The sequence below is a fragment of the Tachypleus tridentatus genome, chromosome 8, assembly GCF_004210375.1.
Source record: "Tachypleus tridentatus isolate NWPU-2018 chromosome 8, ASM421037v1, whole genome shotgun sequence".
Lineage (NCBI taxonomy): Eukaryota > Metazoa > Arthropoda > Merostomata > Xiphosura > Limulidae > Tachypleus > Tachypleus tridentatus.
Window position 1 is genome coordinate 37785334 of NC_134832.1, and position 25402 is coordinate 37810735.

The following is a 25402-nucleotide window of genomic DNA, read 5'->3' on the forward strand; positions in this document are numbered from 1 at the left end:
CCTTTTGAATAACTCAGTATCATTTCTAAGAAAAGAAGACTAAGAGGTATACAACAGTGTTCCAAGTGAGACCTAAAATTCAATATAAACTGCTTATTAAAATTTGTGTTTCTAATTATTAATATTTTTTATTATTCTAGCTAATCAGTTGCCATGAGAATAATCAATTAATGAACTCGGTGATTAGTTGATTGTTAAATTCCACTAATTGCCCAGTTCTGTAACCAGTATTTTTAATGATAGTAGTATTGCTTTGTGCCTATTTATTTTTCCCTTTACCCTTAAAAGCTTGGCATTAGTATGTGCAAATTTTAATATAATCCTCCTTTACAACAACTTGTGACCTATGAAGATCATTTAATAGCCATCACAGTATAATTTCAAAGTAACTTAACATGGTAATAAATAATTTACAGAAACTACCAAAGTTATGCCTAATGCATCTAATCTGACTTTAACTATATGCTGCGCACATAGTTAATTTATGGGGTAGAAATATCTTATCATTAAGGTATACAGACTTGTGCATAATTTCTGTCATGAGTATTATATAAAATCCAATAAAAGTATGAGGCTTATTAATTCCACTGTCTAATCTCTTGAGAATTCTCAAGTAAGGATTAGAGAAGTGACATTTCTAAATAAAACTTACTGGTGAAATGGAAAATGTTTATTATTACTTAAATAGTTCAACAAAGCTATTACCAAGCCTAAGAGGGACTATGAATAAAGTGTTTTTATATTTTAGTGAAATTAACTGATACTTTAAGATATTGAAATGTAAACATGTTTACTGATAAAAGGCACACAAAAGAATAGTCATTTTAATGTGACTTTACTATTGAAAGAGAGCATAAGATTCCTAATTTGGCTGCTGTGTTTAGAGATAGGGAAACCTTTGTTATTATTATTCAATGGGAAAGGCATTTGTAAAATTTTTGAAATCTTCAGAGAACTTCAACATATAATATGATTGGAATTTTTATAGATGTACATCAGTAGACACTGAAAAAATTCAAACTAACTGTAGGACTACTTATAATGCATATTTGAAAGAAAAGGTGATTGAGAGAAGACCTTGAAACTTATAAGCTTATTGTACATGTGCTGGATAGATTTTCTCCCATCATAAATGAATTGCTTGAACTTATTGTCATAAGTATTTTGAAAAACATTATAAAAACTGATAATACACAAACAGTAATGTGTATATATATATACCTTACACTTCAAATTTTTATGCGAGTTTTTCATATTTTTAGATGTTGGCAGTTAATTGATGTTAAATACTTTGTAATTAAATTTTTATATCAAAATTAAGACATTTAAGTCTTAACTTTGATATAAAATGCTAATTAGAAAGTGATATTTTTAAGGAATTAGTAAAAATGGTGAAAAATAAATGGTAAAAATCAGAGGGTAGTGATGAATGGGTAATAATTTATTTGGAAATAACTGTTAAGAAATGATGATTTATCATATTTTTTTGAAAATCTAAAAGTTTTCTTAGTATTGCAGATTTTGATTGGAAAACTTCTACCCTTAGGATTTGTTGTGTCAGTTAGTTAGACAAGTACTTTTGTGTATTAAATTATTGAACATTGCTTACAATGTTAAGTATGTAGGTAAGGCTCATACTGTTGAAAACTTTTAAATGTTACATAAATTTTTATAATGTAGTTAGTTAGTAGGCAAAATTTTGAAAATATGTGTGGTATTTCCGACATAATTTGTGTAAAAAAGAAAAATTGAAACCTCTCGTGTGAAAATAATTACTTTATAAAGATATTAAGTGATCTAAATTTCATCATGGGTAAAAATGAAGAAATACTAAGTAATTGTTATGGACTACTTAGTTTAAATAAAGAGAATGAAAATTGACCTTGTGAAATCATGTTTTGAGTTTTGCAAGATAGGAGACTAACAGATTAATTACTTAAATTGATGAAGTTAAAAATTTCTTTTGTGCTAGAAGTCTTTGCAGCAAAGAATATTTTATTTTTATGATTTTAAATACACTGTTTTACCAAATTTTGATTACATTCCAATTAGAAAGTTTTTAGTTTAGACATATTTTGTATCATCCAAATAAGATGTGAAGGAAATTTTTGTTTCTTAAGCTGGCTGCAAACAGAAATTAGTTGGATTGACAAAAGTGTAAAAATTTCTTTCTTTTTTTTTGTTTTTTGAAGAAAAAAAGGTAGAGAACACTTCTTAGCATTTTTTGCAGAGGTTATCTGGTCATTGACATTGGTTGGAATATACAGACAAATTAGATAGGTTCCTGATAAAAACAGGTGTATTGTTTCAATTATTATTATTGAGTACTAATTTTACGGATAATGACTGGTTAAATGTTTTCCAATACAGTAAATTGCTTTCACTCACATGAATAGCTATTCTCATTTAGTGTTGCTCTCCATATGCAAGTATTTTTATGTATGCCATTGGTCTTTCTGATCATATGGAAGATTTGTGATTTTTGGTATGTGGCTGAGAGGCCTTGTATCAGTGTTTTGGCATTTCTTGCCGTATATCGTGTCAGTGAAGCCTTTCTCAAGCGACAATATCTTATGTCAGTATTCTTTGACCTTGAGAAGGCTTATGCTAATTCATGGGTTGCATGGCTGTTTGCCCATTTTTATTAACAAATTTTTAATAGGGCTGGCAATTCCAAGTTCATGTGGGGTTAACACTTTCCCATTCTTTCCTACAGGAACTTGGAGTCTCTCAGGGCTGTGTTTGAGTGTCACATGTTTCAGTATAAAGATTACTGCCATCACTGAACAACTTCCTCGTACCATTGCAAATGGGCTCTTTGTGTCAATGGTTTACACATCTTGTGTCAGTAGACCACACCAAATAGTTTTACCTTTTCTCTCTCTAAACCTTTTTCATGCACCTTTTCTACAAACGGCATTTTCATTCTGATACTGAACTCCGCGTTGGTAAAGTTGTACTTCCTGCCATACCTGAGACAAAAGTCTTTGGGGCTTATCCTTGACTGTAAATTGACCTTTATACCACATATCAAACACCTATGAGTGAATTGTACTAGGGTACTGAACATCCTTTGTGTTCTCTCTTCCACCTCTTGGGGAGCTGATTGATATTCTGTGTTAAAGAGCTATCATGCTCTCATATGATCAAAACTGGATGATGAGTCTCTGGTCTGTGACTCTGTCAAGACCTTGGCCTTGAAGATACTGGACCCCATTCATCATCGGGGGCTTCAGCTTTGCATGGGGGTTTTTACACAGTCTCATGAACCTTTCCTCTACACCTCTGCCCTTTGCAACTGTCTTTACTCTATGCTTCAAAACTTCGATCCTTACCACAGAATCACACCGTGGGTTGTATTCCTTCTCTAGTGGGCCGTCCTTTTTCTGAACAGACCGTCTTCCATTGTTCCTTTTGGCCTTCATATCCAGGCACAGTTGGATGAATTGGGTTTATACATGGATGACAATGCTGTATTCACTGGTCATCCCATCCCACCATGGCTTATTACCGTTCCTAAATGTGACCTTTCTTTGAGTTGTCTGAGAAAGCTGGATACTCCCAATTGGAAGTAGTATCTTCTAGTTGGCAAACATCTTTTTAACCATTCTTATTTATATGGATGATTCAAAATCAGTGACTCTTTTGGCTTTGCCATCGTTTGTTGTGATTTGGTAGTTGCACACAGAATCCCCTCTACAGTTTCTTTGTTCATTACCAAATTATATGCCATTTCTTTTGCTCTGAATCACATAAAAACTAAGCAGTACTTGAATTGTATTCCTTATACCGACTTGCTTAGCTATCCAATAACCCTGAAATTGCTTCAAAGTAGTTCTTGCACTGTTTTTGCTGATATTCAAAACTGACTGACCCATTTTTCTTTAATATCTACTTCTGGATACGAGGCCACATTGGTATTCATTGGAATGAGCCCACTGACACTTCAACTAAGTCTGTTTGTTCCAGTGCTATCACTGCCTTGCCTGTATGATACATGGGCTATGGTCCTGTAATTAAGGCTCAGCTCCATGCCAGTTAGCAATCATCTTGGAGTGAGCAGCATGACAACAAGCTTTTCCAGATAAAACCTTCTGTTGGACCTTGGAAATCTTGTTTCCATATGAATCAAAAGGAGGAACTTGTCCTTACTAAACTATGCATTGGTCACAGTTTTCTTTTTTCTCAGACCGTGTGACACTTAAATTACAATAGTTCACATTTTACTGTCATGTAGTCATTGACTTTGAACAATGGCAAGATTTTAAACATGTTTTGTCCACAGGTTTACCCCTAATGCTGAACAGTGCCACCAGCAATGGTGACACTTCACCTTACAAATGTTAATTTTTTGAAGGCCATTGGTTCTTTTAATGCTATTTAAGTATTGGTTTAAAATTATTCCTTTTTACAAATTTTAATAATTCTACTTTAATTTTAATTTTTTTACCAGTTGTATGGCACAGATAGCCTAGTTGCTTTGTGCCATAAAATGCCAAACAACCAAACCAAACTTGATGGAGTGATTTCTAGATCCTTTTATTTTCCATTGGCCAGGTGGTTAAGACATTCAACTAGTAATCTGAGAGTTGCAGGTTTGAATCCCTGTCACACTAAAACATGCTTGTCCGTTCATCCTTGGTTGCATTATAATGTGATGGTCAGTCCCACTATTCATTGGTAAAACAGTAACTTGAGAGTTGGCAGTGGATGGTGATGACTAGTTGCCTTCCCTGTGCAAATACCCCTCATGTAGCTTTGTGCAAAATTCATAAACAAAAAATTACCTTGGTTTGGTTTATTGTTTTCTTGCTCTGTTTGTCTGTGTTTTCTGCTATCATTGGACTTACACATTAGTATATCCTCACCTTTGCCTTCTTTTCTGGATGATTTCATTCATCCTTGACGCACTATGATCAGTCCTTCTTATACCTCTTTTTCTGGCTGTCTCAGAATCTACAGCTTCTCCAGCTCCATCTTTTTCCTTCATTACCTTTTCCTCTGTCCTACTTTTACCACCTTCAATTGCTGGTCATTGGTAAGGTGATCATGTATGTCCTAATGGTTAGTCTCTTCTCTGGCTTGTTTCATTTGCCCTTACATGGTAGTTTCTCAACTCAAATGGAATTTTTTGTCATTGGTTTCTTAGTCCAGGGTTTTTTTTTCCTAATCAACTTACTGTTCTTAGTCATGAGAATTTCCTCTCATAATATTTGGATTGGGTGTCATGGACTTTTAGGTGGGCATGTGCTACACCTTTTAATTTGTCAATCCTGCAGGTATTTACCTCTCCTACACTTAGCCTGTGGATGTGGTCATTTTGTATTTGTCATCCACAATGATGGGCTGTCCATCCAGATAGGAATATTAATGTAGTCTTGCACTGCCTCACTTTGCCTATGTTTGAACCACTCTCCTAGTGCTTCTTGGTTCACCTTCTCTTATGTTTTCCTGATCTGTTTATTTGCCATTGAGGTTTCATATGCCCTTTATACATCTTCATATTTTTCCTTTTTTTGAATTATTTTTCATCCCTTACACTTTGGTGGCTTGTGAGGATAACTTTTCCATTCAGCAGTTTTACTATCCTTTGTTTCCTTTATCCTCATTCTGATTCAGACAGACTTCTATGTTGGATACATGCTCTTTTATATTACCTATATGGCTTTTCATTAGCATTTCATCTTCATCATCCTTTGGAGGTACTTCTTCAGTTGAGCATTTGGATTACACATGAAATGTTTCTTTCTCACTGTTTGCATCAGATTGTGGTTTTCTTTCTCATTGGGTTGTCATTTTATATCTGTAGTCATTCTAGAATATTAGAATTCAGTGAGACTTTAACTAGGGAAGTTATATTTTTCTTCTTTTTCCTTTTCAGGATCTTTTTACCTTTTATTAACATTTATTGTTTTGATCCCACTCTGTAGCTAGTAGTACTTGGCCAGATATTCTTTTAACTGTTCAAGTCCACACTATAAAGCCATGTTGACTTGTATATTATAATTTTATGGTTATGCAACACACTGCAAAGATGGGGGGTTCCACAAGATCATTTGTAGGCTTATTTTTGCAATAGAATTGCTTCAAAAGTTTGCCTATCCCAGACCATACTTACCCATGGACTACATGGATAGAGTAGAAGGGGATAGCTGCTCATATCTGCCATGTCTTGTGTTAAATAAATCAGTATGGTCTTCTTTTCAAATCAGAATTTCATGGTCACTTGCATTGTCTTGAATGTTGTTACTCCATCAAACTCTACACTGCGTTTTACTCCCTTTTCCTTCTAGTGGAATTAGAGAGTCCTTACCACATTCCAGTTCCAAGCTGTTGGGGTGGTGGTCTGTGGAGGCATCCTTCTGAATGGGTTGATGAAATACAAACAAAAATAAAAATGATTTTTAAACCATTCAGTTAAGAGTAGAGTATTGGAGTTAAACTGGTGTAGATAACATCCTCCAATATGAAACATAAAAACAAATGGGAGTGAGATGTTAAAATTATAGTTCACCCCTTCGTTTGGGATCCCTAATCAAACCCTCAAGTGGATGTTGGTTCCCAATGGCCAGGATTTAGATTTAGAGTAGAACCAATCTAACATAACTCCTTACAGATATTTATATTCCTCCTTCATTTATACTCCATCAGAGTCGTGGATAATGGTGGACATAATTGTGGACTGTTCAAGTTTTTTCCGTTATGCTGTCCCTCTTTGTTTTTTATTCTGAGGATGTTAATGTGCTTGGAGTAATTCTGGTTAGTGTTGCTTTTAAGGGTGATTGTTTACATTATGTGTTAATGGATGTCAAGTTCTGGGATCGATCTATCAATTTATCTTATTCACATGTCTTGTTTATGAGTTGAGGGGTACTAGATTCCCTTCAGTCTCGCTAACTTGAGGTGAAAACAATATGATCCTCTTTCCTACCCCCACAGAAATGGCAGGGTTTTGTATCGTAGTTGACTTGGTAACTGTATGATTGTTAACCTACCCCTGCATGGATGTTAGTTCCCAGTGGTATAGGTTTTGCATGTTGTTGACTTGCCATGCACTCCATCACAATCTAGCCACCCTACCCCTACGGACACATCCTTTTCATTTTTATCATTTCTGGAATTGAGTTTCATAAATATTGCATGGTTGATATCACTTTCCAGCCATAGTTCTATCCCAGTTTTCTTCTGTTTTCCACTCATATATGCAACATCTTTCTGTGATGAACAAAGAGTATACGTGCCTCAGAAATGGTGTGGTCCCCCTATATCAATTTTTATAATCTAGCATTCTCATCTTCAATAGTGCCCTTCAAATGCTTTTTAAGGATATTTCTTTCTTTTACTCACACTGGCCTCTCTACCTATTCAATGTGAAAGCCTTAACTATTTACGTGAGGGGAGGTAATGTACCGCATTGCAAGATATAATTTTCTTACAGTATTTCCAGTAGGTACTTAACTACTCTCACTCTTCCTCCCTTGTGAGAAACAATGCTTCCATTTTTTGCCAAAACATAAATTCATAGTTTGGTATAATTGAATAGAGGGAGTCACATACATCCTGAGAGTATGCCACACTTTTATTGAAGGAGGGTTGATTCATGTTGATTTGCATAAGAGACATGACTGGAATCAGTCAGTTACAATGGAAGGGAAATAGAATGCATATGGCATCTGTAAAAATTATTTTTGCATATAGAATACAACACTCAATAAGTATAGCTATCTATGTAAGTGGAGGTAAGTAACTATTGAAAGTACATTTTCAGTGTGGGAAAATTATAACTTCTGTGCATAATTCTGAAGAATTTTTGCAGTTATGGGTATTGATTTTTTACTCATTCTGTAAAAGGTCATACTAGAAGGATACTAGTTTGGACCAATTTTAATGTGCTTGAGTAAAATATGGTGAAAAATATAGTGATTAAAGACCCTTCAAGTACTAGCAGTTATTATTATTATTACCTTTTATTTTTTAAACATTTTAGAGGTAATAAATATTGCTTGTATTCTTACTTATATAAGATTATTTGAGGAGCTAAAAGATGTTTTTGAAGAGAGAGGTTAAGTGGGTAGTCTAAATACAAAAGATGTAAATGAAAATTGTTTTTGTTAATTTGATCAAGCTATAAAAGGAATTTTTTGAAAATTTGTTTACTTTTGATTATCTAGATAAAAATAATTGCGTAATTTTCAGAAATTTGTCTTTCAATTGAAGGTCTGCTTATAATGATTAAATTAGAAAATATATTTTGGTTAAGTTTAACTGATCAGTTAGAGATCGTCATGTGATTATCAAGAGATGTTAAGGTACATATAAATTTATATTATTCATTAAGATGGTTCTCTTCTTCATCTTTCTATTTTTGAATGAATATGCATGCCTACAGCATTTAATATGAATCAATCAGTGTGAATTAAATTGAAATAAAACAAATCATTTTCTTATGTTTAATAGTGTTCTTTGTGTATTTTTCTCATTTCTAGATAACCCAGCATACTATAGGTGTTCAGAAAATAGCAGCTTACAGTGTTTAAGGTGAAATCTATATTGCTTTTTACCTGATACTATTGTTTGCAAGAATTAAACTTTTACCTTTATTTGTGCTATGGCATAGGAGGGTTTTGTTGCTATTCGTAAAGATGATAAATCTAAATGGATTGAAACTAACACGGATCAAAACTTTAACTTTTTGTTTATTATCAGACATATAATTTTCATTATGCAAATACTGAAATCAGTTATGTTTGTACACAATTGTGATGTCTAACAGAAGTTGGTTGGATAAATCTTGATATGAAGTGCATGCTACAAGTGGAAGGTTTCAAGCTGTTTTTGTTGTATGTGAATATTTTAGACTTCATTTTTATATCAGATTCACTGAAACTTCTTAAAATATTGTATCCCATTCACTAGAATGCAGAAACCTGCTGCTGGTAGTGTATCTTCAGGCCGTCCGATTAAATGTGTAGTTGTTGGGGATGGAACAGTAGGAAAGACGTGCATGTTGATTTCATATACTACTGACAGCTTTCCAGGAGAGTATGTTCCAACTGTGTAAGTTTATTAATGGTCATCTTAATTTGTATGTAGTATATCCTCAAAATACATTTTTATCATATGTAGCAAGAAGTGCCTCAATTATAACATTATTTTTGGTGTAAGTTATAATTTGTTTATAAATACCAAACATTATAGCTATCATTAAGTACAGTAATGCTTAATAGTAGAGACTGTGATTAAACAAAATGGCAGCCATAAAAATTGCCCACTTAAAACCATCTTTAAAATATCTGAATGCTAACAATTTGAAGATTTCACAGTGTTGGTTGAGTAAAACTAAAGATTATTGTACCTGTAATATATATGTTTATGGAGTATATCAAAATTTTGCTATTTCACTCAATTTTTTTTTAAGTTAGTGACTTAGAGAAAGATAAGAAAAAAAGACAGATCTTATCACTGTTATTTTGTCACAGAACTTCCATCTGAAGTTATCTGAAGACCTTTTTTTTTGTACAAAAAAAAAGGATATTAGAATGTGTGTGTGTGTGTGTATAAATTGGGCAATGCACTATGAATATATAATTAGATTCAAATGTATGTTAGTAGAGATTCTGATGATTAATAAAATCAAATTAGATATACACACACACACACCCCATGTTTGATATTGGTATTTGGACCAAAATATATTAGCTAATAAAAAAGGAAACGGGTACAATCAAAAATTTAAAATTTTATAATGACAAAGAGGGATTGCTATACATATATATAACCTAGCTAGCTGTAGTAACATAAAAATTTTAATGCTATAAAAAGTATTAAAACAAGTAAGTTAAAATTGAGTTACTTAAAATTCAAAATATTTTATCCCTACTTTAACAAATCACTGTAATTATATTAGTATGGAGCAGAGTAGGGATAATTTTTTTAAAATTTTAAGTAACTTAGTTTTTGTAGTATTAACTTTGTTGTTTCTATACTTTTTGTTTGAGAATGTAAAAAGAGACACTGAAGGTAATTCATAAAATGTTCTGTGGGTTTCTTATAGAATGTCACACTCAAATATTGCATAATTTGAGAGTGTATGGTTGAGGTGACTGAAACTATTAGAACATAACTAGTAAGACTTTACAGACTGCTTCTTTCTGTTATATGTTTTAAGATATTTAAGTAAGACAAGCTTGAACAACAAGGGATGCAAGTAACTTACAAATTTAGAAACCTAGCTACTGTACTCATTCATGTGTCATTCGGATGCTGTATTTTTGGCTGAAGTCCTTATTGAATGCTTCAGGTTTGACAACTACTCTGCTGCTATGATGTGTGATGGTATGCCTGTTAGTTTGGGACTGTGGGATACAGCTGGCCAGGAAGATTATGACAGACTACGACCATTATCCTACCCTCAGGTAAATATGTATTAAAGATAAGTAGTGTATCACAAATTCTTTCAAACAATTTTGTATATATGTATATATGACTCATTTAGGTTTGATAATGTAATGCATGGATTTTGTATTTTTTGTGAGTGTGCAATTTTCAATTTTTTGAAATATTTTACTACCACAGTGTGGTTAATTGTTTCATAATTTTTCAAATGAGCCTAACACCTTCCACATAAATACACTTTTGTTTGATTCATGTTAAATTTGTGCAAGTATTTATATTGTGAATTTTAACTAAATGCAAATTAACCATATCATGCCTAGTGAGCCCAGGTGTGAAATGCACACTCATATAACAAATTTCCAAATCAAAATGATAATTCTAACTCTGTTTCAACAATAATTAACTCATAAGTATTTTAGAATTGATATTTTGTCATTATCATCGTGTAACATGCAAAGAAAGTGAAAAATGTTTCAACCTTTATTTCTATACATCTCTATTGAGCTTTGCTTGTGAGCAATGCAGTTATGGGTTGTTGTTTTTAAAAACTATGATTCCTCAACAATATAATGTTCAGAAATATTTACTCAACTCTTTACACAAGAAAGCTATTATCTTATGCCACAACATTTTTGCACACACATCACTAGCTTTCAATGAACCCCTGTTCCTGAACATTTTAAATGTACTGTGCCAGTCTATGATGTAATCATCATTAGTCTATATCTCTTCACAAATTGGAGGGTAACAATTCCATGTGCAGTAATTTCAGTATGGTATATTACCTTCCCTCTACTCACAAAAATAGCTATTCTCATTTAGTACTCTCAGGACACGTGATTCACTTTATTCAGTTCTACCAAACTGTTACTTCTCGTTTGGCAGTGCTTGTGTTCAGTTGTTCAGTTTTCTTTTGGTGCTCTTCTCGTGAATTGTGATTTTAATTCTTTCATTTCCAAAGTGAGATTTATTCATTATTATTATTATTATTATTATTATTATTTTCTTTATACTGATGAAATATTTTAACTTAATTTCCTAATCTTTGTTTTGTCATCCTTACATATTTTACATCAAATACTTTAGTCTGATTAACTATTTATACAGTGAATTCTGAGGTTCATGTTCCCACTTTTGATGTTATACCTCTAGCAGTATTTTTGCAGGTTGCAGGATGGAAAGACCTGTTCCAAGATTTCTTTGGTATTATCCATTGTGAGATTGACCATTATTTTGGTTTTCCACATTTCATGGATACGTCCTTTTAAAGATTGGAAGGCATTGTTTGATCAACCGTGAAGATTTGGGGTTTTTGGTTTCTGACAGAGATGTCTTATCCTCTCAGTGTCATGAAGCTTTTAGCTGTAGATCATATTTTGGCTCATTTTCTCTTTCTAGCCAGAAATTATCTGGTTATGATCTATTACAACTTTTTTTTTTCAGTGGTTGCTTATCTCAATCACTAGGATGGCACCCATTCTCCATCTCTCTGTAATCATATCTTGTTCTCTTTTTTTGGGCACAATACCCAGTGCTCCTATCTTTGCATGTTATTTTTTGGATAATTTTCTCATGTCATGGATTGGTCTTTTCTGATGAAGTGGTCCCTTGATCCTTTGGTTTTTCAGCAACTTTGACCTCAGTGGGGTACTCCTCACATTGAGGCTTTTGCTACATCCCTTAACCACTAATTACCTTGGTGGTGAGTTCTGGTTCTTCATCTCCTTACTCTGGCTATTGTTTTTAGCAAAGATTGGACCTGTACGTTTGTCTATCTTCCTGTTGTCCTCCTGGTAACTCTTTCCTGTCTGTTTCAGCTGTGATTTCTGGAGGCTCACCAGTTCCAACTTATCCTCCTTTATCTTTTTCTCTCTCTCCATCCCTTCTTCATCAGTCTCAATTACCAGTGTTTCATCCAAACTTTCCTGTTCTTCGTATTGTGTTTCCCTTCCTCGGTGGGCCATACTTTTTCAGAACAGACAATCTACCATTGCTCCATTTGGCCTTCGTATCCAGGTGCAATTTGATGAATTGGGTCTGTCCTTGGATAACATTGCAGAATCCACTGGTCAGCCCATCCTACCATGGCTTATTACAGTCCCCAAATGTCATCTGAGATACTCTCAATTTGAAGTACTGTATTTTATTTACTGAACATCTTTCAAACAATCTTGGATGGTTCCAAATCAGGTGACTCTGTGGGCTCTGCCATAATTTGTTTCCAATTTCTCATACCCTGGATCATATTGAAGCTAAGCAGTACTCCAACTGCACTATTTATACTGACTCGGTTAGTTCTCTACTGGCCTTGGAATCGCTTTAAGTTGGTTCGCACCCTGTTCTTGCTGATATTCAAAACCAACTGGCCCATTTCTCATGAACATCTACTTTTATCCAGTTTTTCTGGATACCAGGCCATGTTGGTATTCACGGGAAAGAGCTTGCAGACTTGGCAGCTAAATCTGTCTGCTCTGGCACTATCACTACTGTGTCTTTTCCATACGTGGACTATGGTCATATATTCAAGGCTCGGCTCCGTGTCAGCTGGCAGTCGACCTGGAGTGAGCAATGTGAAAACAAGCTTTTTCTAATAAAACCGTATATTGGACTTTGGCCGTCTTGCTTCCATAAGGATCGGAAGTTGTTCTGACTAAACTACGCATTGGTCACAGTTTTTTAACTCATCGTTTTCTTTTATCTGGAACTGATGAAGCAATGTGTAGTTTGTGTAACACTCAGATCACTATAAGCCACATTTTACTTTCTTGTCATTGTTACGACTCAACGACGGCACTATTTTAAACATGTTCTGTCCCGCGGTTTGTCCATAACATTAGACAGTGTTATTGATGACGGTAACACTGTCCACCTTGATAAGGTTTTTAGTTTTTTAACAGCCATTAATCTTTTTAATGTCATTTAAGTGTTTTATATTTCTTCATTAAACCTTTTTTACTGTGGTTCCCTTTTAAGAGTCACAATCTTTCTAGTTCAATTGGAAATAAAAAAATGGCCATAACATTAGATAACTCGACACCAGGACTGGAAAGGCCAACTTCAGGTGACTAACGCCGCTGTTTGAACTATTCGTTTTGAACTACCCATTAGTCGTCCTGGCGAGTTATTATTACAATTTTGCTGCATGTCGTTTAACACTTTTATTACTTTACTTTTTGATACTGGCCATAATGACACATAACCCAGAACCAGGACTGGAAAGGCCAACTTCAGGTGTCTGACGGTGGTTCTTGTACTTTCCTATGAGTCTTCTTGTGGGTTGTGATAATTACCATTATGCTACAGAAAGTCCTTTATAACTTCTCTTTCTGTAATTTCTCTCTTAACATTGTAGACTGGATGTCAACATTGGTTTTATGCCATTTATGTTTTTAATTGCTGTTTTGTTTTTCCTTAAATTTCTTTTATGAATTTTACAACATTTACTTTTATCTTTTTACTGGACGTTTGGTGCAGATAGCTTAGCTGCTTTGTGCCATAAAACACTAAATCAACCAACCAACCAACAGCCTGGTGATAAAGTAACTGTTTTGCTTGGACTGAAGTTTTCCAATAAAATAATTTCTCCATGTTTCAGTAGACTTGTTCCTACTTTTGGTGTTCTCTCACCATTGCCTGTGGGACTCATCTCAACATCACTCTATTTTCTGTTCACCAGTCTAGGATTCTGTAGCTCTGGCAGTAAATGATCTAGGCCAGGATTGGACCAATCTCTTTCTTCTTATCAGGTTTTTGAAAGTGGCTTAATGATTATTATAATTGCCAGCATCAATCATTCCTTTTTTCCTTCTATGATTGTTAAGGATCTCTTCCAAAGTTTTTCATCAGCTGTTGTCCCCATCTCTTTTTTTAATACAGGATCATTGTTTTGTTGTCAGGCCTTTACATATTCCCCATATCATATTTCTCTCACGATTCATTCTTTTTGGTTTGTGGGATACATTGCTCTGATATTTGTGCCTCATATATCTTCTACATATTTTATCATAGATATAGATTGATTATATTCTTATACCACTCCTTTCTTTTCCAAGACATATGGGCTGCATGAGAGTGTAATTGGATGTTTTCTTGAATCACTCTGCCTTTGTTTCTTTTCTGCATAGTTGTTCTCACTCTGATGATATACTGTGTCCTGTTTCCTGTTGTCTTTTCTTGACATGGGATTTCTCTTCTTTTCATACCTGATATTTCACAAGAAATTTGAGGTAAGGATTGTTAGCTCAACTGGATTTTTTGGTCTTCTGTAAAAGGATGTTTATTATTTTTTATCAAATAACTCTCATTAGGTTTTTCATATCACTGCTTCTTTCACCTCTCATGCCAGTGTCATCTGGTAGATAGGTATGTAGATGACACCTAATACATTTTTGCCACCTGGAGGTTTTGTCTGCTTCTGGGTTTCACCTCTTTCCAGAGGCTTCAGTGAAGTGAGTGTTAATTATTTTGTTATTGTTTTCTTTGTATAACTCCATCATCATTATTTTATATTAATGTACATACATGTATATATTTGAGATGATGGAGCCCACTAAGTGGCTAATAATGTCTGACAGGAAATTGTTCTCTTTCCCAAAATTTGCACAGGATGAAAGAGTACGGAAAATGTTAAGTGCATATGCCCTTATTCAGTGCCAACCATTGAAATAGGAGTTCCTGCAAGACTGTTTAACCCTTGCTCTGGGTATCCTTTATTGTGTATGACACAAGTTTTGGTGTTTTACATTCAAAATTTTATTAAACTACTTTATGCTTATGTTATATCCAATAGAATAGCATAAGATATCAGCTAATATCCATATTTTAATAGTTTACAAGTTTTAAATTCTTAATTCTACAAGACAATGCTTTATAAAATTCTGAATTTCCCGTAGAGTGACACACGTGATACATTTTCTTTTTAGCATATCATCATCCCTATTTCATCCATCACTCCTCGATTAAGTACAAAAGTAAACTTAATTTACTCTCTATCCAAATTGTCATTGTTCAGATAAACCACATTTATTATAGTCTTCACCTTTGTATGGTTGCAGACTTATCGAATAAAAAAACCAGTCTCTTCCTGACCCACATCCTCTTTCATAATTTGTTAATAGTTTACCCTTACATTTAATTATATTTTACCTATAACCAATAGAAACTCAAGGTTTTCATCTGTCAAGTGACATGTTGTATAATGCTATGTTCTGAACGATTAAATGTCAGTTTCACTCAGAGTGCGAACAGTGTTCCTATGAGAAAGTTGACAGCTACCTTGAATGAATTTGCAATGACTCTTGATGCAAAGTTAGAAAACCAGAAAATTTTTGAGAAGTAAAGACGTGTCTACTTTTTGCATGTTATTAGTCTGTGTTGTTTAGAGCATTATTTAGTTAAATAAAGATTATTAATTGCAATAATATGATAAACGTAAAAATTACATTTAACTCTCTTTGACAACTGAGAGCGAGAAACAAGATTAAATAAGTATTTTATTTCTCATTTTCATGTGTGTTCTTTATGTATAACTATAAAAGCAACTGAAATGTAAAAATAAGGATAATTTTAAGTTATTTAAAATTAGATTAAGTAAAATAAATAATAATATAGTAAAAATGTTTGAAGAGGTATGCATGCAAGTTACTTGTACTTGTTGTAATAGCTTGTGGGTAATGTAATTTGATAGTATAATGTCATCTGCATGTTCCCCAAGTGATTTACAACCTTTAATGCATAGACAGTAGTTAGTCTTGGTTCAAATGGCAAAAAACAATAAAATTTAATTATAAATAGATGTATATTGTTATGAACTTACAACTATTTGGGATAAATCACTGTGTGGTTTCATATTACAATATGAAGTCATTCTAAAAAGAAAAAAAGGGTAATTTAGATTTTTTTTGAGTGGTTATGAGGTTGGTCAAATTGACTGATCCCATTTTGAATTAGGATAAAGAATATAACAGATAAACTATTAGGTTTTACTGAAATAAAAATTTGAAATGTATTTATGAGGTCTTAGAGATTACATAAAAAATATTTTTAATCTTAGCATAAAAATTAGTTTGCATATGGACTATTCAAATTAAGTACTCAGAATATTAATGGATAAATCTTTTCGTTTCGTAAAAAATACTTTGCTGAAAATATGAAATACTGCCGAATTTTGTAGAGGTATGTACACTGTATTGAAAGGAAAGAAGAAAAAGTGAAGGAGTAAAGTGTTACCATTCTAGTTTTTAAGGATGTTAGCTCACTTGAGTTATCACCACAGGCTCGGTCAATTTGACTGACCTTATAGTCATGGTAGTATCACTACTATAAATTTTAATATGTATCATCAGGAAATTTGAGAAGTTTTAAGTAATCATTACAAGGCTTTTATTCACAAAACGTCAGATTTTTATAATTAAGTATTACTTACTAAAGATTTCTCCTCAGTTTTCAAATTTCAAAGGGAATACTTACCTAAATTATACTTATAGCTACTTGTAAGTATACCTCAGGTGAATTTTCTTATATTATCAATATCTGATGTAATAAGATCCTGTTTACATTTTAATTACTTTGATAACAATAAATAAAAAATGTACGTAAAAAACAGGAAATTTGGTAATAATGTTGAACTTTTTTTTTTTTAGTTATGTTGACCCACTGATGAAAGTTGTACTTATTTTTATGTAATAGGGTTTCAGTCAATTTTACTGACCACTTTACCTCTTTGTACTTGTTCAAAGTCTTTATAGATTTGATACTAATAACTCTTATTATAATATATATATCTTCACAAAATTTAGCAGTCTTTCAGTGAATATTAATAAGTTTTTCACATACAAAAAGGTATATTTTAGTATTTGTTTTGAATAGTCCATGTACAAATTGACTTTCATATTAAGATAAAAAATAACTTTCTTGATCTGAAAAATCTTAAATTTAATTTGTGTAATATTGAAAACCTTATAAATACATTTCAGGTTTGATTTCATTAAAACTTTATTTTATCTGATGTTATCTCTACCTTAACTCCATACAAAATTGATCAGTTTAACCAACCTTGTAACCACAAAAAAGAAATTGAAATAAATCTGTGCTACCTTATTTTTCTTTCTAGAATAACTTCAAATGTAAGGAGAAACTATATTTGTTTACCCTGAATAGTTTTAAGCTCATATGTCTATTTATAATTAAATTTTATTGTTTTATTGCCCTTTTGATTGCCTTTTGAACCACATCTAACTACTATTCATGCTTGTTATAAGTTGTAAATCACTTGAGGAATGTGCAGTTCATGTTACTCTATTGAATTACATTACCCATGAGCTACTCCTCATGAAATATTTTTATGATATTATTCTTATGCATTTTACCTAACTTTATCAAACCTAAAGAGATCCTTATTTTGACATTTTAATTATTTTATAATTATAATAAAAGCATGAAAACAAGAAATAAATGATAGATAATTTGATAAATTAAACCTAAGCTTTCCACTTGTGAAAGAGTGGATGTGATAGGCAGGTGTGGCAAAAAGAGGTCTAATTTTTAACTTGATGGCTCTCTAAAAAAAGAAAATTGAAAGCTATTAAAGTTATGGTTTGTCTGAGCAATGAAAATTTTATAGTGAGTTATGTATGTTGAATTTTCTAGTTTTTGGAGGGGTGGTGAATAAAGTAAAAAAGAAGGGATAGTTTCAGAAAATATCTTGTGTTACACTAGAAGAAATTTGAGATTTTTTAAGTATTGCCTTATAAAATTAAGATCTTGAATATTATTAAAATATTGATCATTAGTTATGATTTTTATGCTGTACTCTTTGGTATAACATAAATAAAAGTAGTTTAATAAAATTTTGAATGTAAGTCACTAAATCCTAGTGACGTGTGCAATAAATGATGTTTGAGTAGATAGGGTTAAATAATTTTTATTTATTTCTTACCTGCACTTAACAAAATTACACACAAAAGACAAACGATGTCCTGTAACTAATATTATATAATTAACTTTTTAACTTAACCATGAGTGCCTTAAAATAATTTATTTTGCCACTTAGTCTGAACTCAATAATAGTAACTTTGAGTCCCTTGGGAAAATAGGTAAAATTCTCAAATGAGAACAGTGTAGCTTTATATGTCATTTGGTGAATTAAAACCTTGTCTTTCTAATGGTTAGAAATGTTGGTATAAAAAATATAATTTAGCTAGTTATTGTTATGCTTAGTATTTTTCTAATATATAATCAATGTAATGAAGTAATATTTATTTTTATAAAGAAAAAATTCTTGAGTTTTAACGGAGTAATTTTGCAAAATTTTGTAGAGAGAAGCACATGGAAGAGCATTAATTGTATGTTTAGTTTAGTACAGGTTTTGTACAATGTTGTGTATGTGATGCATTTTTGTATAAATCTGTTTAGGATAAAGAAAATTAAGTTTACCCTAAGTAGTTGTGCTTGATGGCTATCAGATTAAACAAACAATAGCTTAAAATATCTTTCTGAAAGCTAAAATAAGCTGTAAGCAGGAAGATAAGTCACATATGGGAATAAGTGGTTTGTTAAATGTAATCAGTTGGTGAGTTTGACAATCACTTGATTAATGCATTCCACTAATGGCCCACTTGTAGGCAACGTTGTTATTCTAAGTTGTGCTTTGTTCAAATTTTGACACAGACATAAATTGGTTTGCTTTAGTCATGAGTTAAATGGTATGTGGCATATTTACCAAAAGTATACTTTATACTGCTGTAGTTTGGGGGGCTAGATTTAAAACAGATTTTATAATCTTTGTGAATAATATGGTGCCCATAATGTGGAATCATTACCACAATTGTACATTACTTAACATTTTGGGCTTTCTTTGATAAAAAGTATTTGGCTGTGAAATTTGTGGTTTATCTACTAGCCTTATGTGTTAAAAGAGTCTAAATAAACAAATTTAATTACATGTGTGTATTTATTTTTGTTTTACGCAATATTTACAGTTACGACAAAAAGTGTTCATACCCCTGCGTCGTGAGTAGTTTTTTCCTCATAACTTAAAAAGTATCACAATTAGGATAATGAAAGTATGGTGTATTATAAATATTATACTAACACACATCTTCATAAATGTTTATGTAAATTGAACGACAAATAAACTGTTTATAAACAAACAATCAAACATAGGAGGGGCAGAAAGTGTTCGTGTGCCTTCTTTAATGGTCAGTTGTGTAGCCCTACAGGTGAATTACTTGACGCAGTCTCTCCTCATAGCCCTCCATGATCGTTTGACAGCACTCGACAGGTATTTTCTCCTGTTCTTCTTTACATAAGGCCTCCAACACTTGCAAAGTTTTCAGATGACGCTGATGAACCCTGGTCTTCAACTCATGCCAAACGTTTTCAGTTGGGTTGAGATCCGGAGACTGCGATGGCCACTCCAGAACGCTTATATGGTTCCTCTGCAACCAGGATTGCACATATTTCGATGTGTGCTTAGGTTCATTGTCGTGCTGGAAGATCCAACGACACCAAGCCGCAAGTTCCAAGCATCATTCTTGATATAAGTGCCTAATACATCAACGTACTCTTCTTTTTTCATGATTCTGTTGATGCGGTGAAGGCTGCCTACACCAGAAGAGCTGAAGGAGCCCCATAATATGATCGAGCCACCTCCATGTTTAACTGTAGGGATGGTATTCTTTGGAAGATTTCGTTCCCCCTTCTTACGGAAAATATTACAAATATCATTGTGGCCGAAAAGCTTGATTTTAGTCTCATCTAACCAAAGAATGCTCTTCCAATAGGTAAAGGGTTTATCTACATGCTTTCTTGCATACCTCAATCGTGCTTCTAAATGAACAGGTTTTAAATATGGAGTTGTACAAGGATGGCATGCTTTGAACCCAGAAGAGCATAACGTGTTCTTAACTGTACAGGTGCTTACTTAACCCTAGTTTCCCTTACCAGTTTCTGTATGTCATTATGTGTTAAACAAGGGTTCCTACTAACTTCTCTGAGAACCTTCCTCTTGGTTCTCTCTGGAATTTTGGTGGGGCGTCCGGAACAAGGGAGGTTAGCAGTTGATCCTGTAAGCTTAAACTTAGCAATTATGCTTTGAACAGTAGATTTTGACGCATTAAGTTGTGTAGTAATACCAGAAAGAGATGCACGAGACTTGTATTTTACAATAATTTGGTTTTTTTAAATCACTGAACAGTTGTTTCCTGTTCACCATGATGACCAAGCAGATAATGATGGAGACAGCACTAAATTGCCGGAAGTACATTTTTGTGGGCTAAATTCCAATAATTATGAACCAAGTGTCTAGTTCTAGAATGTTATAATGTAGTTTATTTGCCAAACTAAAATTTTTTATGGAAATATCAGTTTTTTTCACACGTTCTGAACTGTTTTGGTTATTTATTTATAAACAGTTTATTTGTTGTTAAATTTACATAAAAATTTATGTAGCTGTGTGTTAGTATAATATTTATAAAATACCCTACTTTCATTATCCTAATCATGATACTTTAAGTTATGAGGAAAAAACTACTCATGATGCAGGGGTACGAATACTTTCTGTTGTAACTGTATATTAAAGCTACTTGTAATGTTTAAATAAATTACAGAATTTTCCTGTTTATCAAATGTTACAAGCATTCTCAATATTTGTGTGTATGTGGACCTTTACTTTGAGTCAGTGAATAAATAAACCTTAATGTATTCTCAGGATGGCTTGTGTGGCATTAGCACTTTAGTTAAAGTACAGAAATAAACCTTATTTGCCCTAAATAATTTTAGCTTCTTTGAGCAAGTACAGGTTTGAAATTTTACACAATTAAGTTATAATTTTACTCTTTAATACTTTGTTTTAATCTAAATCACTCAGAGTTGTATGTCAAATTGACCACAGTTTATTTTCTATTTCTCTTAGACTGATGTGTTCTTAGTTTGCTTCAGTGTGGTAAGTCCTTCATCTTTTGAGAATGTAACAGCCAAATGGTATCCAGAAATAAAGCATCACTGTCCAGATGCCCCAATGATTTTAGTTGGTATGTGCAGTATTTTTTAAATTTATCATAGTAGAACTCTGCCTTTATTATTCTTTTGTTTTCTAAGGGTTTGAGTTGATAAAGTACCTTTTAAAACTTCAACTATCATAATTATATGTATATGCATATGCACTACCTATTTTTTCCTGTGAGTAAGGACTTCCAAAGGTAGGAATTTTTTGGCATACTTTTGAATTTGTGCATTTAATTTAGGATACATTAGACTGTATTCTAATAATCTAGTACAAAGTAGTTTGTTTGAAGACACACACACACATACCTCTAGACTACCAGTAGAGTGAATTAATCTAGTAATTAGCATAGCCACTTGAAATGAACCAGCATAGTAGAAACAGTGAGATTACTTCTTAAAATTGCATTTAAGACCAAAGATGATCCAATACTCCCTGGTTATTTAGTGATATTATTTAAAGAATCTAAATTTAACTTAACTCGCCCACTGTGGACTCAGTTCCAGAGACCAATCTCTTAACAATTTTGTGCTCATTATAGTTTCACTACCATAATTATTAATACAATAGGTGTATATTCATGACATTTTACAGGTTTTTCTGCACAGTAGATCAGAATTTTAAATTAAATTTTCAGATTAAGTAACCAGTTGCTTTTGTGTTTTTTCTTTTTAAATGTTTACTATTCCACATGTAAAGTAGTTTTGATTTTGAGATTACAGATACTTTTATGTATCAGAAAATATTCAAATTTCACACGTGAAATCTTTATAACCTCAAGATAATTATCAAACATTTTTATTATAATAAGTTGTTTATTTTATATGTTATTTTCATAGTTTATCTCTCGATGTATGTTTTGATTTGATCAACCTCGTGACCACCATAAAAATTAGGAGATAAAGATAAGTTAAGTTTCTTTTTCATTCTGGAATGACTTCAGCTTTTAACAAAAAGCCACAAGTATTTAGTCTAAATAGCTTAAATCTCATAACATTATACATTTATATATATTTATTTTTATTGACCTTTCAGCCATGTCTGATTGACATTACAGAAGTTGCAACGATATGGTACATGTGCACTCGTATTGCCATATCCAATATTATAAAACTGGTCTTTACAAAATGACCAATAGTTTGTAAAGTACATTACCATTTGGGTTGCAGTCCTTAAGTAATAATAAATTATTTAAATATGGTGAAAACAAAACATCAATGTCACATTGTACTGTGTAAGGACTGTAGACAAGACATGTCTCCAAGCATGGCAATCGTATGAAAATTTACCAACTTTTAATGTACAACCTCCAAACTGTCCTTGATACCTTTGCACCATTTGGCACAATCTTTGATTGGAGTTTTCAGAAGCCTGTGTTTTGGCATATACGACACATGACCAGCCCTGTACAGTTGTCTTTTATAGCTTCTATACTTGGCATATCAGTGTGCTTCATGACGACCTCATTAGTGATTAAGTTTTACCAAGATATATTTTGGATCTGTCTGAGGTGTACACTGGACAGTCTTTTTATATGACAATGATAGAGTGAATAAATCTCCATAGAATATGTTAGGGAGCTAAATACAGTGGCCTAATATAACTGCACTTGGTGTTTGGTCATATGCAATGCTGTTTCCAGACCCTCTGATATAATTGCTTGAAAGAGACAGGTGCCACTTGGATCTTGTGGTAAAGCTCTCTGGAGATCAAGGCTGTTGTTAGCAACTGTACTTGCAGGATAAATGAACTGATTAATAATACTTAGCTTGTTACCATCAAAAAAGAATAGTTGGTTTTATATGGAATGAGTTAGATGATGGCTGATAAAGGACTTTGGTCTATTTTATGTTAATTAGTAGCCCAAAAGCAGCAGATGCTTTGGAAAGTGATCTAGAATGGTTTCCAGACCACTTACCTTATTAGAATTAAATGTTGCATCATCAGAAGACAGCAACTCTCTGATTCAAATATTCCTAGTCTTGGTGCAAGCCTTCAGTCTTGTGAGATTGAAAAGATTGCCATCAATTCCTGTGTGGATGTAAATTCCTTTGGCAAGATTAGCAAGTGTGCAATCCAGAATAGCAGCTAGAAAAAGGGTGAATTACATAGGAGCCAATCCATAACCTTGTTTGCAACCTTGAGTTATTGGGAAGGCTTCAGATGTGGCAACCTGTGTGATACCTGCCCATTCTTGCCATTGTGAATTTGGCAGACAATTGTAACAAACTTTTGAATACAGCCAACTTTAATGAGCAGTAATCATAGCACTTTTCTTCATACACTGTCAAAAGCTTTGGTGAAATTGGCAAACAAAGCATACATCAGCATGTTCTGTTCAATACATTTTACCTGAATTTGCCTCTAGGAGAAAAATCATATAGGTCATATTTATATTTGCTCAAAAACTGCATTGAATGCAATATAGCTTCTGAGATTGTTTGTAGCAGTCAGAGTAGTATTTTGACCATAATCACTCCTGTGAGTGATAGGAGTGAAATACCTTGATGAGTTCCACAGTTACATTGATTCCCTTTATGTTTGTGAATTGTTGCAATTAGTGCATCCTTGAACTCCTTACATTGTTTTCCATCAACATCATTCAGAAAGGTAAAACAATTCTTGTTTTAATACTAGTCCTCTACTTTTGAACATTTCAGCAGGTGGACCATCCAAACCTGGTGCTTGACAAGATGTAATCATTTTCATTGCTCTCACAAGTTCTTCCAGAGTTGATGGGTCATCAAGTATTACACCAATTACAGTGGAGAGTCGTTAAGCCACGGTATTTGGGGGGTCAACCTGCTTAACCGCGGCTTAAGTGGTCCACGGCTTAAACCTTTGTGGAAAATTGAGGAAGCTACTGGTACATCATCATCAGTGGAGTGATTTCTATTGGGTTTGTGGCCAATATTTATACAATTCCACAAAAATATCGGATTATCGAATTAAAAATAATACTTTAATTATTGATCACGTTTTTCACAGATTTACCTTAATGTATGAAGAGGTGTGATTCGGTAACAATGGCAGCCTCCATAAAGCTGACATAGGGAGCGGATAAGGTAGATTAACGGTCGATTTCTATTGTAATATATTTTATTTATTTCCCAAATTAAAGCAAATCCTTTTTAAATATCCCCTTGAAGTTATAAGGCCAGGATTAAATTTGTAAGCTGCGTTTTTACACATTCTTAAATTAGTTGTGGCAAGACTTGCTACAGCGGCTTAAGCGATTTCGCGGTTTACTGGTCGGCAGATTAGTGACGCTCCACTGTAGTAGTTGTGACATTTGACCCAGGACTGTGTTATGAATCAATGAGTTCTTACTCAGCAAAGTATCAGTGTTCTTTCTATCTCTGCAAGATATCAACCTTGTTTGTAAACAGTTTGAAACCAAGAAGATTCTTAAGCAGAACAGTTGCTCCACACTTTGGTCCATATACCACCTTCAAACTGTCAAAAAAACCTTTTTGTATCAAGTTTGTTAGCTAAGGACTGTATCTTCTCTGCCTTTTATAGCCACCATTGATCTTGAAGTTTGCATAGATATTTTCAACTTGTTGCATATGCACTTGTTTTTTTTCAACTTGGATGTTATCATTTTTTGAACCAGTTGGTATGTCTCTTATTGTGAAAGCCAATTTCTAAAGTAGTTGTGTCATGTACAATGGTTTTGAAATGGTTCCATACCATTGGGATTGATTGAACTGCTTGGTATGTGTTTATTTCACAACTTTTAGAGATCTTGGTCACTAGTTATTCTTTGCAAGGAGGATCCCAAGATGTTTAATTTCTGAAAAGCAGCTATCTGTTTTTTTGTGCCAAACAGTGGACCAAGACTGCTTACTTCCAGGTGACCAACTAAAATAGCATGTAACATAGCTGTATGTCTTACTACTATTTACAAATGTCTTTAAATTCTAGTTATTTTTCTTATCCCTTTCTTCCAAGTATTGAGACAAAAGAAATAAATTTTAGGAAATTCTGAGCTTTTGATTGGTT

General features: G+C 33.1%; 1 protein-coding gene across 5 annotated transcripts in view; it reads left to right on the plus strand.

The window, feature by feature from the left end:
- Positions 1 to 25402, plus strand: part of LOC143222195 (ras-related C3 botulinum toxin substrate 1-like) — a 59966-nt gene that overhangs the window by 11118 nt on the left and 23446 nt on the right. For all 5 annotated transcript variants that reach the window (XM_076448297.1, XM_076448301.1, XM_076448300.1 and 2 more), the window contains 4 exons: positions 8487 to 8538; positions 8917 to 9057; positions 10301 to 10415; positions 21308 to 21425. In XM_076448297.1, coding sequence (XP_076304412.1) covers positions 8918 to 9057; positions 10301 to 10415; positions 21308 to 21425 — 373 coding nt within the window. In that variant the 5' untranslated portion in view covers positions 8487 to 8538; position 8917. The remainder of the gene's footprint in view (positions 1 to 8486; positions 8539 to 8916; positions 9058 to 10300; positions 10416 to 21307; positions 21426 to 25402) is intronic.